At 47.2% G+C, this 18,131-nt stretch overlaps 3 protein-coding genes across 4 annotated transcripts in view; 2 read left to right on the top strand and 1 right to left on the bottom strand.

Moving 5' to 3' along the window:
• The first annotated feature begins 1,083 nt into the window (after positions 1-1,083).
• On the top strand, positions 1,084-4,597 carry dpn (deadpan). The gene is made up of 3 exons (XM_017137780.3): positions 1,084-1,597; positions 1,838-1,933; positions 3,043-4,597. Exons 1-3 carry the CDS (start codon positions 1,472-1,474, stop codon positions 4,135-4,137), a joined length of 1,317 nt encoding a protein of 438 aa, XP_016993269.2. The 5' UTR covers positions 1,084-1,471; the 3' UTR covers positions 4,138-4,597.
• A 358-nt stretch (positions 4,598-4,955) lies between these two features.
• Positions 4,956-5,381, top strand: LOC108054715 (uncharacterized). Its single transcript, XM_017137778.3, has one exon. The coding sequence runs from the start codon at positions 4,956-4,958 to the stop codon at positions 5,379-5,381; it is 426 nt and encodes a 141-aa protein (XP_016993267.2).
• A 1,990-nt stretch (positions 5,382-7,371) lies between these two features.
• The window catches only part of LRP1 (LDL receptor protein 1), a 65,065-nt gene continuing 54,305 nt past the window's right edge, over positions 7,372-18,131 (bottom strand). Inside the window, exons 14-21 of one of the 2 annotated variants that reach the window (XM_044395788.2) lie at positions 15,360-18,096; positions 12,536-14,573; positions 11,691-12,077; positions 10,824-11,637; positions 10,199-10,763; positions 8,808-10,140; positions 8,624-8,750; positions 7,372-8,527 (exon numbers count right to left, since the gene is read on the bottom strand). In XM_044395788.2, the coding sequence (XP_044251723.2) occupies positions 8,363-8,527; positions 8,624-8,750; positions 8,808-10,140; positions 10,199-10,763; positions 10,824-11,637; positions 11,691-12,077; positions 12,536-14,573; positions 15,360-18,096 (8,166 nt within the window). In that variant the 3' untranslated portion in view covers positions 7,372-8,362. The remainder of the gene's footprint in view (positions 8,528-8,623; positions 8,751-8,807; positions 10,141-10,198; positions 10,764-10,823; positions 11,638-11,690; positions 12,078-12,535; positions 14,574-15,359; positions 18,097-18,131) is intronic. The other variant, XM_070213820.1, reaches the window with a different exon arrangement.

Genomic DNA, 18,131 nt, shown 5'->3' with positions numbered 1-18,131 from the left:
CCGAGACCCCAGACGAGATCCAGGTCTGATTTTGATCTTTCTGATACATCGTAAGTCGCAATCCCGGTCCCGATCCCAAGCAACCCCCTTTAAGACGCTCCTGATGAGGCAGGCCAGGCAAAAATAAGGAATCTGAATCTCAGCATTTCGCCTTGCAAGGGGGTTGGGTTGTCACGGGGGTTGCGGCAGCTGCGCCGAACAATTGCCAAGGAGTTTTCCTTAATGAATTGCAAATCATTGGACGGGCATTGATCAAGTTTGCCCCTGCCAAGGGTGAAATCTCTGCGACTAAAATTGCTATCAGACTCCCAAAATACAGCCGGACTTATAAAGGCCGTATGTACAAACATCTGTCGCGCGAAATCCTACTTATTGATATCTACAATTCATCGTACACATCAGTTGATACATTTTATTTTCCAAGATACAATGATTTTTCCTACACAAGATCTTTCGTTGATATAATTTTTGAGATACTTTTTTAAAACTATTACAATAATTGAGGAACGCAAGTTGGAATATTTATTTCGTTTCTGATAGTTATAATCTTACTAAACCTCTAATTCTAAAATTTTGAATTAGAGTAATGCTCAGGTTAAAAACCTAGTAAAATCAAGAAATATAATACAAATATAATTAAAGCTTAGATCGAGTAGGATTCAATGTATCTATCTTGAACAACCTATCACTTCAACGAGCGTTCATATGGTATCTGCTATATTTTCTTTTAAGGTGATTTGTCTTTGAAATAATAAGGTAAAAACACCTCAAAACGGGTGTTGGTTCTTAACAGTCCACTAATGACTTGACTGAATGTTGTGTTGATTCTAGATCAGAGTCGGGCTTAAGTTCGTTTACTTAAGTTAAGCTCATACTTTCCCTAATCCCTGGTTTTCGCAATTCGTCGGCTCGACAACTCTGCCTGCATCGGAATAACTCACTCATCCAAATCGAAAATGCCCATCTCATTGGGGTGGTTCTGTTTCGTAATTTACACTCACTCACTATTCGTTTGAGTGGAATTCTGCTGCTGCGGTGGAAGTTCTCAGTCTGCAGACGGCGATCGTTGAGCTGTCTACCTGCCTCTGCCGCTGCCGCTGCCCGCGTAGCCAGGTAAACGAGCGCCTTGGTTTCACTCGGGGACTCGTTTCGCCTTCGCCTCGATTCGTTTTTAGTCACTGCTCGTCGCCTTCGAGGATCAGTATCCTTTTGGCATCTCGTGAGCGCGGTCGTCTGCCGCACTCCCTCGAATGAAAATACCTGAAATACCATATAACACTAGAACGATTTTAAAACGCGTACCGCTTGTTAAGTTTTTGTTGTTCGGACATTAATAAAAAGTACGTGCAATAATTGTTATAACTGTTTTCGTACTTGAACCAAAGTTATTGTGTTGTGACAAAAACCAAACCGAAGCCGACATATTTTGGATTACTTCTTACTTGGATATACAAATTAAAATCGTTACAAAATGGATTACAAAAACGATATTAATTCGGACGACGATTTCGACTGCTCCAATGGCTATAGCGATAGCTATGGCACCAATGGACGCATGTCCAATCCCAATGGATTGTCAAAGGCGGAATTAAGAAAGGTGAGTTTGGTATTATTGGTTGGAACTAGCTCTGGAAATTAAAAAAAAGCCATTTCGAACATTGTATTGAAAATCTTTATCATGGGATAGAAAAAGAATCATGCATTTTAAATTAAAATATCAGGAAACATAATTTTTGAAGCAAAATAAATTGTTGTTTAAACATTTTATTGAACTTCTAATAAATCCCTTTCAAACTTCGACAATTAACTAATTGCTTTCCCTTTCTTTCCCTTTTAGACAAACAAACCGATAATGGAGAAACGTCGTCGGGCTCGCATTAATCACTGCCTCAACGAACTGAAGTCCCTTATCCTGGAGGCTATGAAAAAAGACGTAAGTATCCCCGCCATGAGTCAGGGACGAAAAGGAGTTGTCCGCCCGCGATTTAGAAACTAGGTTTCCGATCCATATCAGTTCACTTTCCTTATAAATTATGTCAGACCATAAAAACCCTTGAGACACAAGTGTCCGGAGGCGGCAAAACTACAAAAGGACAAAAAACTATATAAAAAACCAACTCCTACGACACTCGAACAGCAAAAAGAAAGAAACACAAACGAAGGGCTCTAATTGAGTATTAAATTTTATTGATGATCATTACACGAGAGCGCCGACGAGGAGTCAGTCAAGAGACCAAAAAGTGTTAACAAGTCGAGGAATTACGCAGAAATCGCTGGAGATGCGAACGAAACCAGTTTTCCAAGGAGTGATCCTGCTGTGAGAAAACTACAAAGCTGAAATCAAGTAAAATTTGCCGCCGCAGAATTCTGCAGGAGAGCCGGACCAAAAATCAAATAAGAAAGACATTGAGGGAAAAAAGCAAAAGTAAACAAAAGGTTCAGACAGGAGAGCGGGGGAGGGTGAGGCTCGGAGGGCGAGGGGGCGGGGACTGGCGAGCGACCTGCGTGGGAACCTTTTGCTAAAATATGCAGTCCCAGAAGGCGAGAAAGAGACGGAGAAACGGGGAGCGAGGAATGACGAAGATCGCACTGAGCGAAAATAAATATCTGAAAGATCAAGAACAAAGTTATTTTTAAAAAAAAGATTTTTTAAACATTATCTGATGTAGTATCATATCAAACATAATTTGAGATCTTAAAAAGATCTTACGGATATCGTTTTTTATCATCAGTAACCTCTTAGAACCATACTCCTTTTCGAAGAACCCTTTTTCCCTCAGTGCACAGCTCGAAGATCGGTCGTTCTTCTCGCTGTAGTTGCTGAATCTCACCTTGGTCGTGTGATATTTACAGAGTGGACTCGACTGAAGTGGACGGCAGATTACACGCGAATAGTTGGACATATGAGGCACGAAACGTGCTCCTTAGCTTTGCTTTTTCCCAAGCCATTGAACTTGTTGTAGGGCCCCGAAACAATTAGCCCGACCATCTTCATTTCATCATTATCTGACTTTGGTTCTTTCTGCTTCTCTCTACTTTTAGCCGGCTCGTCATACCAAACTGGAGAAGGCCGACATACTTGAGATGACGGTGAAGCATCTGCAGTCGGTGCAGCGCCAGCAGCTGAACATGGCCATCCAATCGGATCCCGGCGTGGTCCAGAAGTTCAAGACGGGCTTCGTGGAGTGCGCCGAGGAGGTTAACCGCTATGTTAGCCAAATGGATGGCATCGACACGGGAGTCCGTCAGCGACTGAGCGCCCATTTGAACAATTGCGCCAATAGTCTGGAGCAGATCGGTTCGATGAGCAACTTCAGCAATGGCTATCGCGGTGGTCTATTTCCCTCAACCGCGGCCACGGCTGCCCCCACTCCCCTGTTTCCCTCGCTGCCGCAGGATTTGAACAACAACAGCCGCACAGAGTCCTCGGCTCCGGCCATTCAAATGGGTGGACTTCAGCTCATTCCCTCGCGCCTGCCGTCGGGGGAGTTTGCCCTGATTATGCCAAATACCGGATCCTCGGCTCCTCCACCGGGTCCCTTTGCCTGGCCAGGATCTGCAGCAGGAGTGGCGGCCGGAACAGCCAGCGCCGCTTTGGCCAGCATTGCCAATCCCACGCATCTGAGTGACTACACCCAGAGCTTCCGGATGAGCGCCTTCAGCAAGCCCCCAACCAGCAATCCAGCTGCACAGGCCAATCTCCAGGGAAATCTAATCCACCCACTGCCCGTGCAAACGCAGCTGCCTGCGAAGAACAGCACGAGCAGTCCACCGCTGAGTCCCATCTCCTCCATCTCCAGCCACGGCGAGGAGTCGCGGGCTGCCTCGCCCACCGTGGATGTGCTGAGTAAGCACAGTTTCGCCGGCGTTTTCTCCACGCCGCCGCCAACCAGCGCCGAGACCTCCTTCAACACCAGCGGATCCCTCAATTTGAGCGCCGGGAGCCACGACAGCAGCGGATGCTCGCGATCGCTGGCCCACTTGCAGCAACAGCAAGTGAGCTCCACCAGCGGAATCGTGAAGCGCGATAGGGATGCGGATGCCGAGTCCAGTGACTGCTCCTTGGATGAGCCCTCCTCCAAGAAATTCCTAGCCGGGGCCATCGAAAAGTCCAGCTCCGCTTGGAGGCCCTGGTAGATGATCTGTACAAGCAACCCCACTTTCTATGTTACGTTTATCCATTGTTAATTTATTTCCATTGCAATTTTTTTCAAAGATCACCAACGCGAATGCTTTAGAACCCCATTAAGTTTCAACCATTTCTATGTGTTTTTATGTACCCACGTTTCGCTTTCTTCATTTTAAGTTCAGCTGTGATTTTGTATATTTTTTGTGTAACTCTCATTTAAGCATTTTTATACGCCTATTATGTAGTTCATTAACTAATTATGATCTTTGATTTTTCAATTATTTAATTAATTAAACGAGTTTCTATTTAAGTTATGTAGATTTCATTGTATAGTGTTTATCGTTAAGTCTTTCATGTTTCTACTTTAGTGGTTTATCATAACGATTGTAATTTTAGCTTTTAGTTAACACAAGATTTGATGACTGGAAAAAGAGTGAAAATAATGATAATAAAAGACAAATGCTTCGAAACAAGCAATCAATCGATTATTTTGTTGAAAGGTTATCGGGAACGAAGGTTAATGAACAGCATTTCTAGTTGCATTATTCGATCGAGTACTTGAACCTATTGGAAAATCGGAAGCAATATTTAATCTGATAATGTTATGAATGCGACGGAAATCGCCTTGCAACTTATGTTCAATGTTTTTGCAAAGTTCGATTGAACAGATAAGACAATCGTAAGCTCCCAATCCATGCTATATAAGCTCATAGCGCTAATTCAATGTGCGAAATACCAAAATTAGTGCAAACGAGAGCGCGCAGTGATCTTCAGGCGTGCGTTAAAAAATCTCAAAAAACATTAATATATAAAAAACATTTTTATCATGCTGAGAAATACGCTGCAACTGGTTTTAATTATGGCTATTCTGCCACTAATTGCTTTGGCCAGCGATCCTGAAGATGGTCTGCATAAATACCGTGCTTCTCCAAAGCTCACGGGCCCTGTGAAGCTTCTCCACGATCCGGAGGATTCCATTCTGAATACCTTGGACGTGGCACTGGAGAAGATTTCAACGATCTATATGCAGGCATTGTTCGCTGGTACCCACACCCCGGAATTAGAAGCTCCACTGAGAGCCCTCGAAATGGAGCTGTTCGATCTGTTGGACCAACTCTATAAGCAGAACCGTCTTAAGGACTATATGAAGTACGAGGCGGAAGTGACGCGACAAATGATAATCTACAACATGCTCAAGAGATTGTTTGGCTACACTCAGGATATTGTGGAAGTTGAGGCTGAAAATATCTAAGCTGTAAATTATAAAATTGTTCTCAATACTTTAGGAATAAATCAACACAGATTAAAAAGAAAATAAGATGCATTATAAAATGTATGATTTGTATTTATAATTATAATTTAAATGTATTTGTTGAAAAGTATCTAATGGTCAAGGATTGCGGAACAGGTTTACTATACGGTTTACAATAATCCGTTGTCTTGTTCGCTGCATTCTTACGAGCCTTAATATAAACTAAAATCTATTTTGCATACATGTCTCCCTTTTTGTGTAAAAATTTCGTTTAGTGTAGTAACCAAATTGTAGTGATTGAATAAGGTTTCTAGCTACTAATTGATTTACATCCCCATTTCCCATTTTCAATTTCCCCTTGCTTTCCTTTTCCCTTAGACCCTTTCTTGATTTTTTATTCAAAATTTGATTTCACTTCCGTAATAACTTCCGCAACAGCCTGTTCTCGTCCTGCGGCTGCCTTGCGTGTGGCTGTCGAGCGTCGCCCCCACCTTTTTGCTTGGGCCTTGGGACTCGGATCCTCCGATATTCCGATCCTCGGCACTTCCCACACTCAATCATATCGGCGCTGCTGTTACCCGATCCTGCTGTGAGAAAAACAACAACACCTCCGCCGAGAGATCGAAAATTATCATAATTTCCATTTCCTCTTTACGCTATTATCCTTTTGCATTTCCAAATACCGTTGCACTTGTTCGTGTGTTTCCCACACATCCTTGAGATCCTTTATCTTTGCTTGTTTGCTTTGTGGTTGTTCGCAGGTCTCCCCGCCCCCCGCCTCCTTGCATTCCACTTGTCTCGCCGAATCCTTAGGTTTCATTCCTTTGTGCGCCGTGTTTGCTGTGATTTGATGCTGGGATCGGAATCCCATGCGTTTTCCTTGGGGTTTCGGCTATCACTTTTATTTTTACTTTTGATTTCTTTCCTGGGAATCGCTGTGGGAATGTGCACTTACCTTGATTTCGTATAAATATTAGGGTATTTACTAAATTTTTTGGCCCGACTTGTTTTCCATTATTAACTGATTTCATCCTGGCGCCTAGCTTATTCATTTGTTTATTGGGATTTCTGGAAATTTAATTTCACAGAAAGTCCAAATATTTAAAAATTGGTATTTCTAGCAAGGGAAATCGCTGGAATCGCTAGACTTCGTATAAAAATGGGGGAATAACGATCTTTTTTAAGCGAATCTTTTTTCTATTATTTACAGATTTAATCCCAGCGCCTATCTTTTTCCTTTGTTTTTCGGAATTCCAAAAATTGTATTGCCATTTAACAAATTAAATTGCCAAAACGTCCAAAATATGTATTTCTGTCTAGGGAACATGCGTTTATAAGGATTTTGTATAAGTATTAGGGCATTTGCAAAATTTTGTGGGCAAACTTGTTTTCTATTATTTGCAGATTTTATCCTAGCGCCTGCCTTATTTCTTTGTTTTTCAGGATTCCAGCAAATTTAATTGTCATTTAACAAATTAACTTGCCAAAAATTCGAAAACTCTGGCACTGATTTTCCCACAGACAAATTCCCCTGCCCACAATAGAGTTATTCCAGCCGAAAACAAAGTCATGCGGTGTTTCGCAGGAACTCTCCCACACACACAATCTTTGAATATGCCCCTGTGATCCTTTTCTGCTGCAAGAAAAGGATGAAATGTATCCCGGCTACCTGTGCATCGGCAAATTCAAATCGCTTGCATTTCTTAAGGAACAAAACCAAATACATCCTGAATGGACCCAGCTATCTGGGGTTTCACGGGCTGATTTGGTTTTCTTGTGGGTAACAAGTGTATCTATCAGTATCCGTGAGATGGTCCTGATTGAACAGCTTTGCGCAATGGGAAATGTGGAAAAGTGTTTCCTTTAATTTTCCCAGGATACGATCGTGGTGGAAATGCCTTGAGAAAAAATGCATGATTACGGCATTAGAATTTCTTTGTGCCTCCATATTTGATCCTTTTTGTTTTTCCCCAGAAGAAACGCAGTTACCTTTAATTTATTGCGAATTAATGCATATTTATTATGTTTTTACAGTGGTTTTTGCAGTGCGTTTTTCTGTTGCGCGTTAGTTATTCAACTTGCACTTTTCTTAATTAATTACATACATCTTTATCTGTATAAATATCATTTTTTACATTGTATAAGTGTTAAAATTTGGCTTTTATCTGAGCATTATTTTATACAGGAAATCTCTTTCGCTTTAGGTCGATTGATTTGAAAATCGTGCAAACTAAATAATGCTACATGTACGTAGACATAAGTATTCTAATTGTGTAAACTATGTGATGCAATTATTCCTAAGCAATTTGTTCGTTAATTTATATATTCTGGTTATGCTGGCGCTGCTTCGTCCTGGCATTGTGAAGACTAAATTAATTTAAATGCATATTTGGTCAATCTCAAGAGACGAATTCGACTTCGCTCGCGTTCACTAATTGGCAAATTGTTAGTGACTGCTCGAATGGTTTTTTCCGTTTAAATGTTAACTAGGCTGCTTGTGTGCAATAAATTTATAAAATATGTACAACGTTCTCTTTAGCTCGCGAGCTCTTTAACTAAATCTACCAACTACTAAATTTACAGATCCACAAAACGTTTCGGATATACACAGATTCACGTATGTTAAAAATTCATTTATCAAAAGGCGCATTGCTTGTAAAACGTGTAAACAAACGAAAAGAAGACTTCCCGGTTCTAAGGTATAAGGACATCATCATTAGGGACATAACAAGGGTAGCAAGGCTGCCCCGAGTTAGAGCTCTTTGGATGGGGGCCAAGGTCAGCCCAAAATTAAAATAATATCAAAAATAATAGAAGGAAACAAAATGTACACAAACAAATGTTTACAAAAGTTCGTTATATGGCTAAGCTATCAGTCCATTGTTCGAGTTCAAATCGTTATTGAGTGTTGGGATGTGGGATGTGGATATCTCAGTGGCCAACTGCGCCTAGCACAGCTCCCGGTCGCAGCGGGTCAATCATCAGAGGATGTCCGGGGTGTGGTTCTCGTCGTGGGTGTGCTGCAGCAGTCCCTTCCGCTCGTCCGGAGCCGTGCTGTGCGTTATTTCCGCACTTACTGGCTCCGGAATCGCATCCGCATACATGGATTCGTACACAGGATTGGCAAAGTTACCCTGCAAAATAAACTAGAGTTAGTTGTGGTAAATGGAATGCGTTAGCTAGATTTAATAAAATCTTTGAAGGCTAAAAGCTACATTTAGTTAGTAAAATTATTTTCTCACCTTGTCATCTTCATTGGCAAAAGTCGGCGCCTCATCTGCATCACCGCGATACATGGCATTGGTGAGCATGATCTCCACGTTGTCCGTGAGACGAGCGTGGGAGAATGGCTGAGCTATGCGATGTTTCCTGGAAAAAGGAATGCTGGATTAGATAAATACCAAATAATATGGAAAGAAAACTCACTTGAGGAAGTAAACAGCACCGGCGAACAAGGCTAGCACCAGTAGAATCACAGCCAGGATGACGGCCAGCACGGAAAACACTCCGCCAGATTCCGTAGACTCCTGTTCACCCTTCAGGGCATCGGCACTGTCCACCAGGCACGGCACCACCTTGTTGTTTTCGCACAAGCACTCGTTGATGGAGCTGCCCGGCCGACACACGTTGCACTCTCCCCCGACACAACGAGGCGGCAGCTCACAGGCGTTTCCTTGCCAATCCCCGATGCAGCTGCAATGCGGCAGGCTGTACTCATCCAGGTGGCAGACACCTCCGTTCGCACAATACCGCACACAGGGATTGTCATCCGGAACGGGTACCGTGCAGAAGTCACCATTCCACTGTTCCGTGCAGTTGCACAGCGCCACGCCCTTGATGATGTGACAGGTTCCGGCATTCTGGCAGATCATCAGCGTGCAGGGATCCCGGATGGGCACCTTGGAGGTGTCGCAAAAGTGCGGCGGACTGGAGGTCTTGCACAGATCCGACTCGCAGCTCTCGCCAATGTAGCGCGGAGGACAAGTGCAGCTGAGGCGACCATCCCGCTTCGAGCAGGTTCCTCCGTTCTGGCAAAAGTCCCGGCACGAGCGGGATTCGCAGTGCTCGCCAAAGAAGCCACTGGGGCACTTGCACTGCCGCTGACCCTTCGTGCCGATCACACAGGATCCTCCGTTCTTGCAGAAATCGGCGCACTCGTCGATCTCGCATCGCTTGCCAGTGAAGCCGTCCGGACACTCGCATTGCGGGGTGCCCGAGAGGGTTTCCCGGCAGATGCCGCCATTCTCACAGGTGAGATTCTTACAGTGCTCGCACTGCTCGCCGGTGAACATCTTCGGGCAGCTGCACTTCATGCCCTCCGTTTCGGAGACCAGACAGGAACCTCCGTTGTGGCAGCGGCTCTGGCAAACGGGCATGGAGGTCTCGCATCTTGCTCCCGACCATCCCGCCGTGCAGGTGCACTTAAGCGGTGGCGGATCCTGAGATCCCGGCATCTGCGGAGCAACCGAGCAAACGCCGTAGTTCTGGCAGTAGCCAGAGCATCGATAGTGCTCACAAAGCTCTCCCTCGAACTGCGACTGGCAGATGCACTTGGGCACGTGGTCCACGATCTTGCAGGTGCCCAAATTGCACTGAAGCGGACAGTAGTCGGGAATGTCCGCGTGGGCCTTGCACATGCCGTCATCGGTCATCACATAGCCTTCGGGGCACTTGCAACTGTAGCCAGTGGACGATTCGGCGGAGAGAATGCAGAGGGCGCGGGAGGTCTTGCAGGGATCCTTGGCGCAGGGATTGCTTACTGCAAGAAACGTTTCGGTTAAATCGCAGTCAATTTAAATAGGATACTAAATACTTACTATTTCTATTCTGCTTCATGGGATGCAGAATGCCAATGTCAGACGACCGATAGCCCTTCAGCAAGTAGGTTCCGTTGTCGTTGCCAAACTTGTTCATCTTAATGATACTCTGATCGTAGAGCTTGATGTACAGATAGTCCTCAAACACGTCGATCTTCTGAGGTTTCTCCCGATTTCCAAAGCGCCGCACCACGTGGCGATCCTTGCCGTTGAGGCGACACGTTTCGATGGTTCCCTTGCGATAGTCCGCCCAGTACAAACGACCTGTGGGATAGTCCATGGACAAGCTGATTGGCCAGCCCACGTCGCGCTCCACCAAACTCTTCTTGTTGCTGCCGTCCAGCGAGGCCACCAGTATGCCGTTCTCCAGCGTGGACCAGATCATAATGCGCGACTCGGGCTCCAGGACAATGTCCATGGGATTCATGCCCGTCGAGACGAGGGAAATGTATTTTTTACCCTCGATATCGGTGGCCAAGATTTGATTATGTCGCGAATCAATAATGTACACACGCTGCGAGATCCAGTCCACGGCTAAAGATTTTGGATCGTCCAATTCGGGGATCTAAGGGGTAATAACTTTAAATATTTGATTGCTTCATGATATATTGTTAAAATATCTTACATTAAATGCAGTCAGCTCCTTGAGATCCCGCCGAACCCTGACTCCAGTTCCCTCGACATGCGGAGTGGCTATCTTCATGGTGTGAACCTTGCCGTGGTGCGAGTCAATCCAGAAGAGCAGCGTGTCCTTGGGCCTAATCAGTATGTCAAACACGTCGATCTTGAGGCTGTCCGTCTGGAAGAAGCCCACCACTGTGGTTCCCTCCTGCTTGGCGGGCAGAATAAACCGGAACTCCTGCTCGGAGGCGAGCAACAGGATCTGATCCGGTCCAGCTGCCAGGCAAGTGGCGTTCTTCTCCGGCCCCTTCTGATAGCCATCCGCACACTTGCAGTTGTAGTGGCCCGCCTTCTTCTCGATGCAGATTTGCGAACAGCTGCCGAATCCGCAAACCGGCGGCTGGCAATTCATCTCATCGGATCCATCGATGCAGTTGTACTGGCCGTCGCAGCGATACGCCTTCGAGATGCAGTCATCGTTCTCGCACTGGAACTGATCGTGCCGGCACTTGGGCAACGCGGCGCACACTGCATCGGATTCATCCTCGTTCTCGCCACAGTCATTGACGCCGTCGCAGAGCGCCGAGTTGCGGACGCACAGTTGGTTGCGGCACTTGAAGGCATTGGCATGGCAGTGGGTTTTGGCACAGGTCTCCAGACTCTCGTCACTGCCATCCAAACAGTCGTCCCACCCGTCGCACTTCCAGCGGGACATGATGCATTTTCCATTGCCGCAGCTGAAATGATCCGAGTGGCAGGTGCAGTTCACTTCATCGGAACCATCTGGGCAATCATCATCACCGTCGCATTTGTATTGCCTGAAAAGCGTGGATATTAGTAATAATTCAGGGAGCCAATCTAGACCACTTACTTATTGATACAGGTGTTGAAAGCGGCGCACTTGAACTGATTCTCCTTGCAGGTGATGTTGCAGTTGATCTCGTCGCTGTTGTCGTCGCAGTGGATCTCTCCGTCGCAGCGGTAGTTGTGCTTGATGCACTTGCCCGTTCCACAGCGGAACTCGCTCTCCGAGCAGTTGCGCATCTGGCAGTTGAGCTCGTCACTGCCATCGCCGCAGTCGTTCTCGTAGTCGCAGCGCCAGCGACCGGGAATGCACTTTGAGTTGTTGCACTTGAAGTACGTGGGGTCGCAGGTGGCCTTGGAGGTGAAGCAGCTGGGTGGTTCATCCTCCCCGTTGGGACAATCGTGGTCGTCGTCGCAGCGCCAAGCAAGTGGAATGCAACGACCCGAATCGCATCTAAATGTACAGAGGACAATCCGTATTTAAATCAGGGTTTGGAAATCTCATTTTTCAGTTCAACATATAATTCTGACACTTTAATGTCAAAAACTCATTGTGTTTAAAACACACTGTGTAAAAAACAAGTCGTGTAAATAACAAAAACGTGTGTTATTTAACTTTCTAACATATGTAGGATACAATTTTGTACACACAAGTCAAAAACTTTTTTTGAACTTAACACTTCTACATTTAACATGTTAATAACACATGTTTTTACAATTTGTTTAAAACACACTGTATAAAAAACACGAGATGTAGGGTACAATTTTTTACACACAAGTCAACAACTTTTTTGAACTTAAAACTTTGACATTTAACATGTTAATAACACAAGTTTTTTACAATGTGTGTTATTTTCCGACCCTGATTTAAATCCTATACACATTCCAAATTCTATAAAATGTAATACTCACTTGAAGTCATTGGGTCCGCAAGAGACATTATCACAGTTGGCCTCGTCGGACTTGTCCGGACAGTCGATGTCGCCGTCGCACACCCACACGAAGGGCATGCACCGGTTGTTGCCGCACTGGAACTGATCCTTCTTGCACACAAGTGGCGTGCATGTGGACTCATCCTCTCCGCCCGGACAGTCCTTAACGCCATCGCATCGCTTCACATTGTCCACGCAGAAGGCACTCGAATTGGCGGTCGCTCCACACTTCATATGCGTATCGAAGCAGGTGAACTTGTCACAGTTGAGTTCGTCCGATCCATCGCCACACTGGTTAATGCCATCGCAAAGGTTCGAGGGGTGAGTGCACTTCTTGTTGGCACACTGGTATTGTCCCGGTTCACAGTGGAAGGGCGGACAGGTCTCCGGCTCGTCGCTGCCATCGCCACAATCGTCCTGGGTGTCGCAGCGCCAGTAAAACGGAATGCACTTGTACGTGTTCACGCACTCGAAATGGGCAGCCGTACAATTGGCCCGACAAGTGCGTCCATCATCTGCAAGGACAAAATTCGTGGGGCACATGCACTTGTAGTACGGCTCCTCCGGCGAGAGGACGCACAACGTGGAACAGTTGGCCGCCAGGCAGGGATTTCCGCTCATCGGCTGCTGCTGTCGGTAGGGATGGAACACACGTAAATCCATCGGACGATGGATCGTCGTTATCAAAGTGGTGCAGTTCTGTCCATTGAAGATGCTGCAGTACTCAATGGACTTGGTCTCCCAGTCGGACCAGAAAATGCGACCCTCCCACACGGCAATGGCGAAGATGTGGTGTAGATTCAGCAGGGGATTAATGCTCCTGGCCAGCAGCAATCGCGTGTGGTTTCCATCCAGATCGCTCACCGAGATCGTATCCTCCCTGGCATCGCCCCAGAACAACTGCTGCGTCTCAAAACTGATGGTTAGGGCGTTGGGCCAACCCAAGCCATCGCGGATGATCATCTTGGGGTTGGAACCATCCATGCCGGCCTTGCCGATGTGCGGACTGTCGCCCCAGTCCGACCAGAAGATGTGCCGCTGGTACGGATGCAGGGCAATGCCACGCGGCTCCCGCAAATACTCGTTGATCAGGACCTTCCGGTACTTTCCATCCAGCTGGGACACCTCTATCGTATCCAATCCCTTGTCGCACCAGTACAAATTCTTGGCCACCCAGTCTACGGCCAGACCATCGGGGTTCTTCAACATGGCCTGGTGCAGCGTCTGCGTTTTGTTCTCCTTGGGGCAGTGCCTCTTGATAGTGCCCACGGTGCTGGTGACATCCGACCAGTACAGGCACTGGCTATCCCAGTCGTAGTCCAGGGCCACAGCATTGGACAGTTCGTTGATCAAGATGCTGCCATTGCCCGCCATGTCCACCTGCCGGATGTAATAGCGATTGGAGAAGATTAGCTCCATGGACACGTTGCTGGTCGCCTTGCAGGTGTGGTGATCCACCAGGGCATAACCCTTGGCGCACAGGCACTTGTATGAGCCGTATGTGTTCACACAGGTCTGAGAGCACGGCTGCTGCTCGTCGCACTCGTCGATGTCCGTGCAGAGGTGCGGACTCTTGGGCAGGACCTTGTAGCCCGCCCGGCAGTGACACTGGTAGCCCACCACCTTGTCCTCGCACTCGTGCTCGCAGATATCCGGTATGAGGCACTCGTTCACATTGCACAGCTCTTCGTCCGAGAAGTCGGCACAGTCATTCCGCCGATCACACAGCAAATCCGCATGAATGCAGGCTCCGTTTTTGCATCGGAAGTCATCGGTGCCATTGCATCCCCGCGTGTGGGCACACAGACTGCTCATCTCGTCGGATCCATCGCCGCAGTCTGGTTTGCCGTCGCACGTCTGGTTCTTGAATATGCACAGGCCATCCTGGCATTGGTGCATCAGCGATCCGCCGGGACAGGAGTGGGGCGAAAAGGCTGGCACACAGCCTTCGTACTCATCATCACCGCCAGGGCAATCCTCATCGCCATCGCACACGTAGTGAGAGTCGATGCAGAGACCTGCGAAGGAAACAATTCGATAATTTAAATACTAAATTAGATCATTTCCAGTCATCCAAATCACCATCTAGTTTACTAACATACACTGGTCGTCATAATTATTTTGATCAATTTTAATGTTAAATCTTCTCGAATTTTGAACTTATAATAGAAACATTTTGGCACCTATAGAAAGAGCACTTTAATTCCGTTTAAATGAAGTGCTCTTTCTATAGGTGCCAAAAGTTTATATTAAAAGTTCAAAATGTGAGTACAGTTAACATTCAACTCTGTCAAAATCATTATGCTAGTCGGTACTTAATAAATATTATTTACATAGTCATGGAAAAAAGTTACTTAAATAAACTACTTATTATTTTATACAAATAAATAATAATATATATATAATAATATTTTATTACAAAGAATAAAAATAAAAAAAATCATTTCATTCAGTTTTTTCCCTTGAACAATATAATAGAAACGTTCACAATTAAACAAAAAATTCGTAAATAATGACATAGCTTAGGTTTAATTATGAACCTTCAATACCCCCTACAAGTCCTTTAAAATCTTTCAAAAAATTTATTCTTAAATTTCGCTAGAGTAACACTATAATATTATAGCATAATCGTTACGGTACTTTAACCATTTCTTAAACCATTAGCCTTTCTTTTGAATTTTCTTCGTATTAATTTTGTGACATAATCCTATGATATGCCATCCTAATCCTACATCTTTGTATCAATCATTTTAAGAATATTTGTAATGTAATGTAAGAAATTCTTACTAAGAATGCCAACTTACCACTGGTGCAGAGGTGAGCAGGTGGTGGACAGTCTGGAATGTGAGTGACGCCCCCACATTGGGGACCCTCGTCCTCGCTGCCCGCATCGTCCAGGCCGCTGGGACAATCCTTTTCGCCGTCGCACACCCACTTCTGGGGAATGCAGCGTCCGGAGCTCTTGCACTGGAACAAGTGTGGTCTGCAAGGCCGACTCGGACATTGAGGACCCTCATCCGAACCATCCTCGCAGTCGCTCTTCCCATCACACTGCCAACTGGCCGGGATGCAGATCTTGTCGCAGGCAAACTGATTGCCCTTGCACTCGGTGCGGCAGTTAATCTCGTCGCTGCCATCCGGACAATCCTTCTCGCCGTCGCAGTGCCAGGATCCGGCAATACAATTACCCGCAGCACAGCGGAACTGTCCGGGATCGCAGCTGAGATTGGTGCGATTGGCGCAGTCCAGCTCATCGGTGCCATCCGGGCAGTCGGGATCGCCGTCACAGCGCCAGCTGGGCATGATGCACATGGTGCTGTTGCCGCAATGCACGAAGGTCACATCGCCCACCTCACACGGAGTGGGAGCACACATCTTTTCGTCGCTGAAGTCGCGGCAATCCTTCATGTTGTCGCAGAGGAACTTGCGCGGAATGCACTCGCCGCTGCCGCAGTGGAACTGATCCGGTTGGCACTTGCAGAGCAGGGCGGTCTCATCGCTGCCATCGCCGCACTGCTGCTCGCCGTCGCACTTGTGCTCCTTGGGGATGCACCGATGGTTCTGGCACATAAAGTGCGTCTCGGGACACTGGCGGAAGATGCAGTAGCTGCGCCACTCGTCCGATCCGTCCGCACAGTGGGTCACATTGTCGCAGGTCAGCTCCATGGGAATGCACTCGCCGGAATGGCAATTGTACTGCAAGCTGCCGCAGCTCGTGTTCACGGGAGCAATGCAGCGGCGACCGTCGGGTGCCAGGATGCCCTGGGTGCAATGACAGGTGGCCTGGCCGCTCTTGTTCAGGATGCACACATCCTCGCACTGACCATTCAGGATCTTGCACTGGTTCGCATCGCAGTTGATGCTGCTGTTCTGCACGGCCACAATGCCCATGGGTCGCGTCACATGCTCGCGCAGGAAGAGCACATCCGTGCCCGTGTATTTGTTGGCTCGAACCACAGCATGGAGCACCCAGTCCGTCCAGAAGAGCAGGTCCCCATACACGGCCATAGCGAAGGCGTGCTTGGGCGTGGAGTGGGCCAACACCACTCTATTGCTTCCATCGTAATTCGTCCTTTCGATTTTGTCCAGCCGCGCATCCGCCCAGTACAGCTTCTGCTGATCCAGATCCAGAGTCAAAGCATTGGGCATTTTGATATCCGTCTTTATAATAACCTCCGTTCCGTAGCCAGTCAGGTACGAACGCTGAATGCAGGGCGTCTCCTCGTTCCAGTTGGTCCAGTAGATCATGCCCAGACACGGCTCCACGGCGATGCCACGCGGCTTGTCCTTCTCCCGCAGACTGAGCACGTTCTTCACGTGATTCTGGTTCTGATCCGCGTGCTCCGAGAGATGACGCAGCTCCACGCTCCGGATGGCCGCATTGTTGTTCGAGGTCCAGAAGAGCTGCTCGTTGACAATGTCGTAGGCCAGACCCTCCACTCGCTCCTGCTGGCCCAACAGGACGCGCTGGCCGGTGCCATTGAAGTGCACCTGGTTGATGGTGCTCAGCTGGACATCCGAGTAGTAAACCAACTGCTCCTCGTAGTTGTAGCTTATGGCAATCACATTCCGCATCAAGCTGCTATTGGAGATCATCTGAACGGGCCAGTTTCTATCCGCATGATCCGTCATGTGGATGCTCTCAATGTTGCTGCGATAGCTGAACAGCAGGAAGTTTTCGTATGGCTCACAGCTGGAGCCATCCGAGGCCAGGCGACTGTGGGCACAGGCGCAGATGGCGGTGGTTCCGTTGAACAGGCAGAGCTGCTCGCAGCCTCCGTTGCTGCGTCCACAGGGATTCGTTCCCTTTTGCAGATGCTTGGAATAGATTTTGAGATCCCTAATGGCATCCTGTTCCGTTTGCAGGACCACTTTCGACTGACTCAGATTGGCTAGAGGCGCCACTCGGATAATTCCCTCGTTGTACTTGTTTTCCGCCCAATACAGATAGTCTCCCATCTTCGAAAGAGCCACGGGATTGTTGAGGCTTTCGTTCAGCAGCTGCTGCCTAAGATTTCCATCGTAGTCAACCTTCATCAGGGCATCGGGATATCGTTCACACCAGTAAACCTTGGTGGCTTCCATGTCCAGAACCAGACTACCAACCGCCCAGTTGGCTCTCGTTTGATTGACCAAAACGAAGGGTTGACTGCCATCCAGGCCAACACGCCCTATGTGCTGTTGGGTAACGTAGAAGAGCAGTCCCTGCATCGGATCCACCGCCAAAGCCGTGGGTTTGTCCAAATTGGAGACCACCACATATCGATGACTGCCATCCAGACGGGCAACCTCAATGATGTTGCGCTTCGTGTCGCTCCAGTAGATGTTTCCCGCCACCCAGTCGATGGCAATGCCACCCAGCCAGTCCTGCTGCTTGTAGCCCACGAGATTGAGGGCCTCCAGAATGGTTTCCCTCTGGGTTCCATCGCGTTTCACGCGGGATATGCTGCCCAGTTCGTTGTCGCCCCAGTAAAGCGTGTCTGTGGCCGCCAGATAATCGATGAAGCTGGCCGAGCTTACGCGGGAAATTGGCACCAAAGCCTATGGAAATATTTATGTTAAACTATTTTGTTTTC

This window comes from Drosophila takahashii, chromosome 2R (genome assembly GCF_030179915.1).
Source record: "Drosophila takahashii strain IR98-3 E-12201 chromosome 2R, DtakHiC1v2, whole genome shotgun sequence".
Taxonomy (NCBI): domain Eukaryota; kingdom Metazoa; phylum Arthropoda; class Insecta; order Diptera; family Drosophilidae; genus Drosophila; species Drosophila takahashii.
Note: the sequence above shows the minus strand (reverse complement) of the source record. Positions and strands in the feature narration are given on the sequence as shown.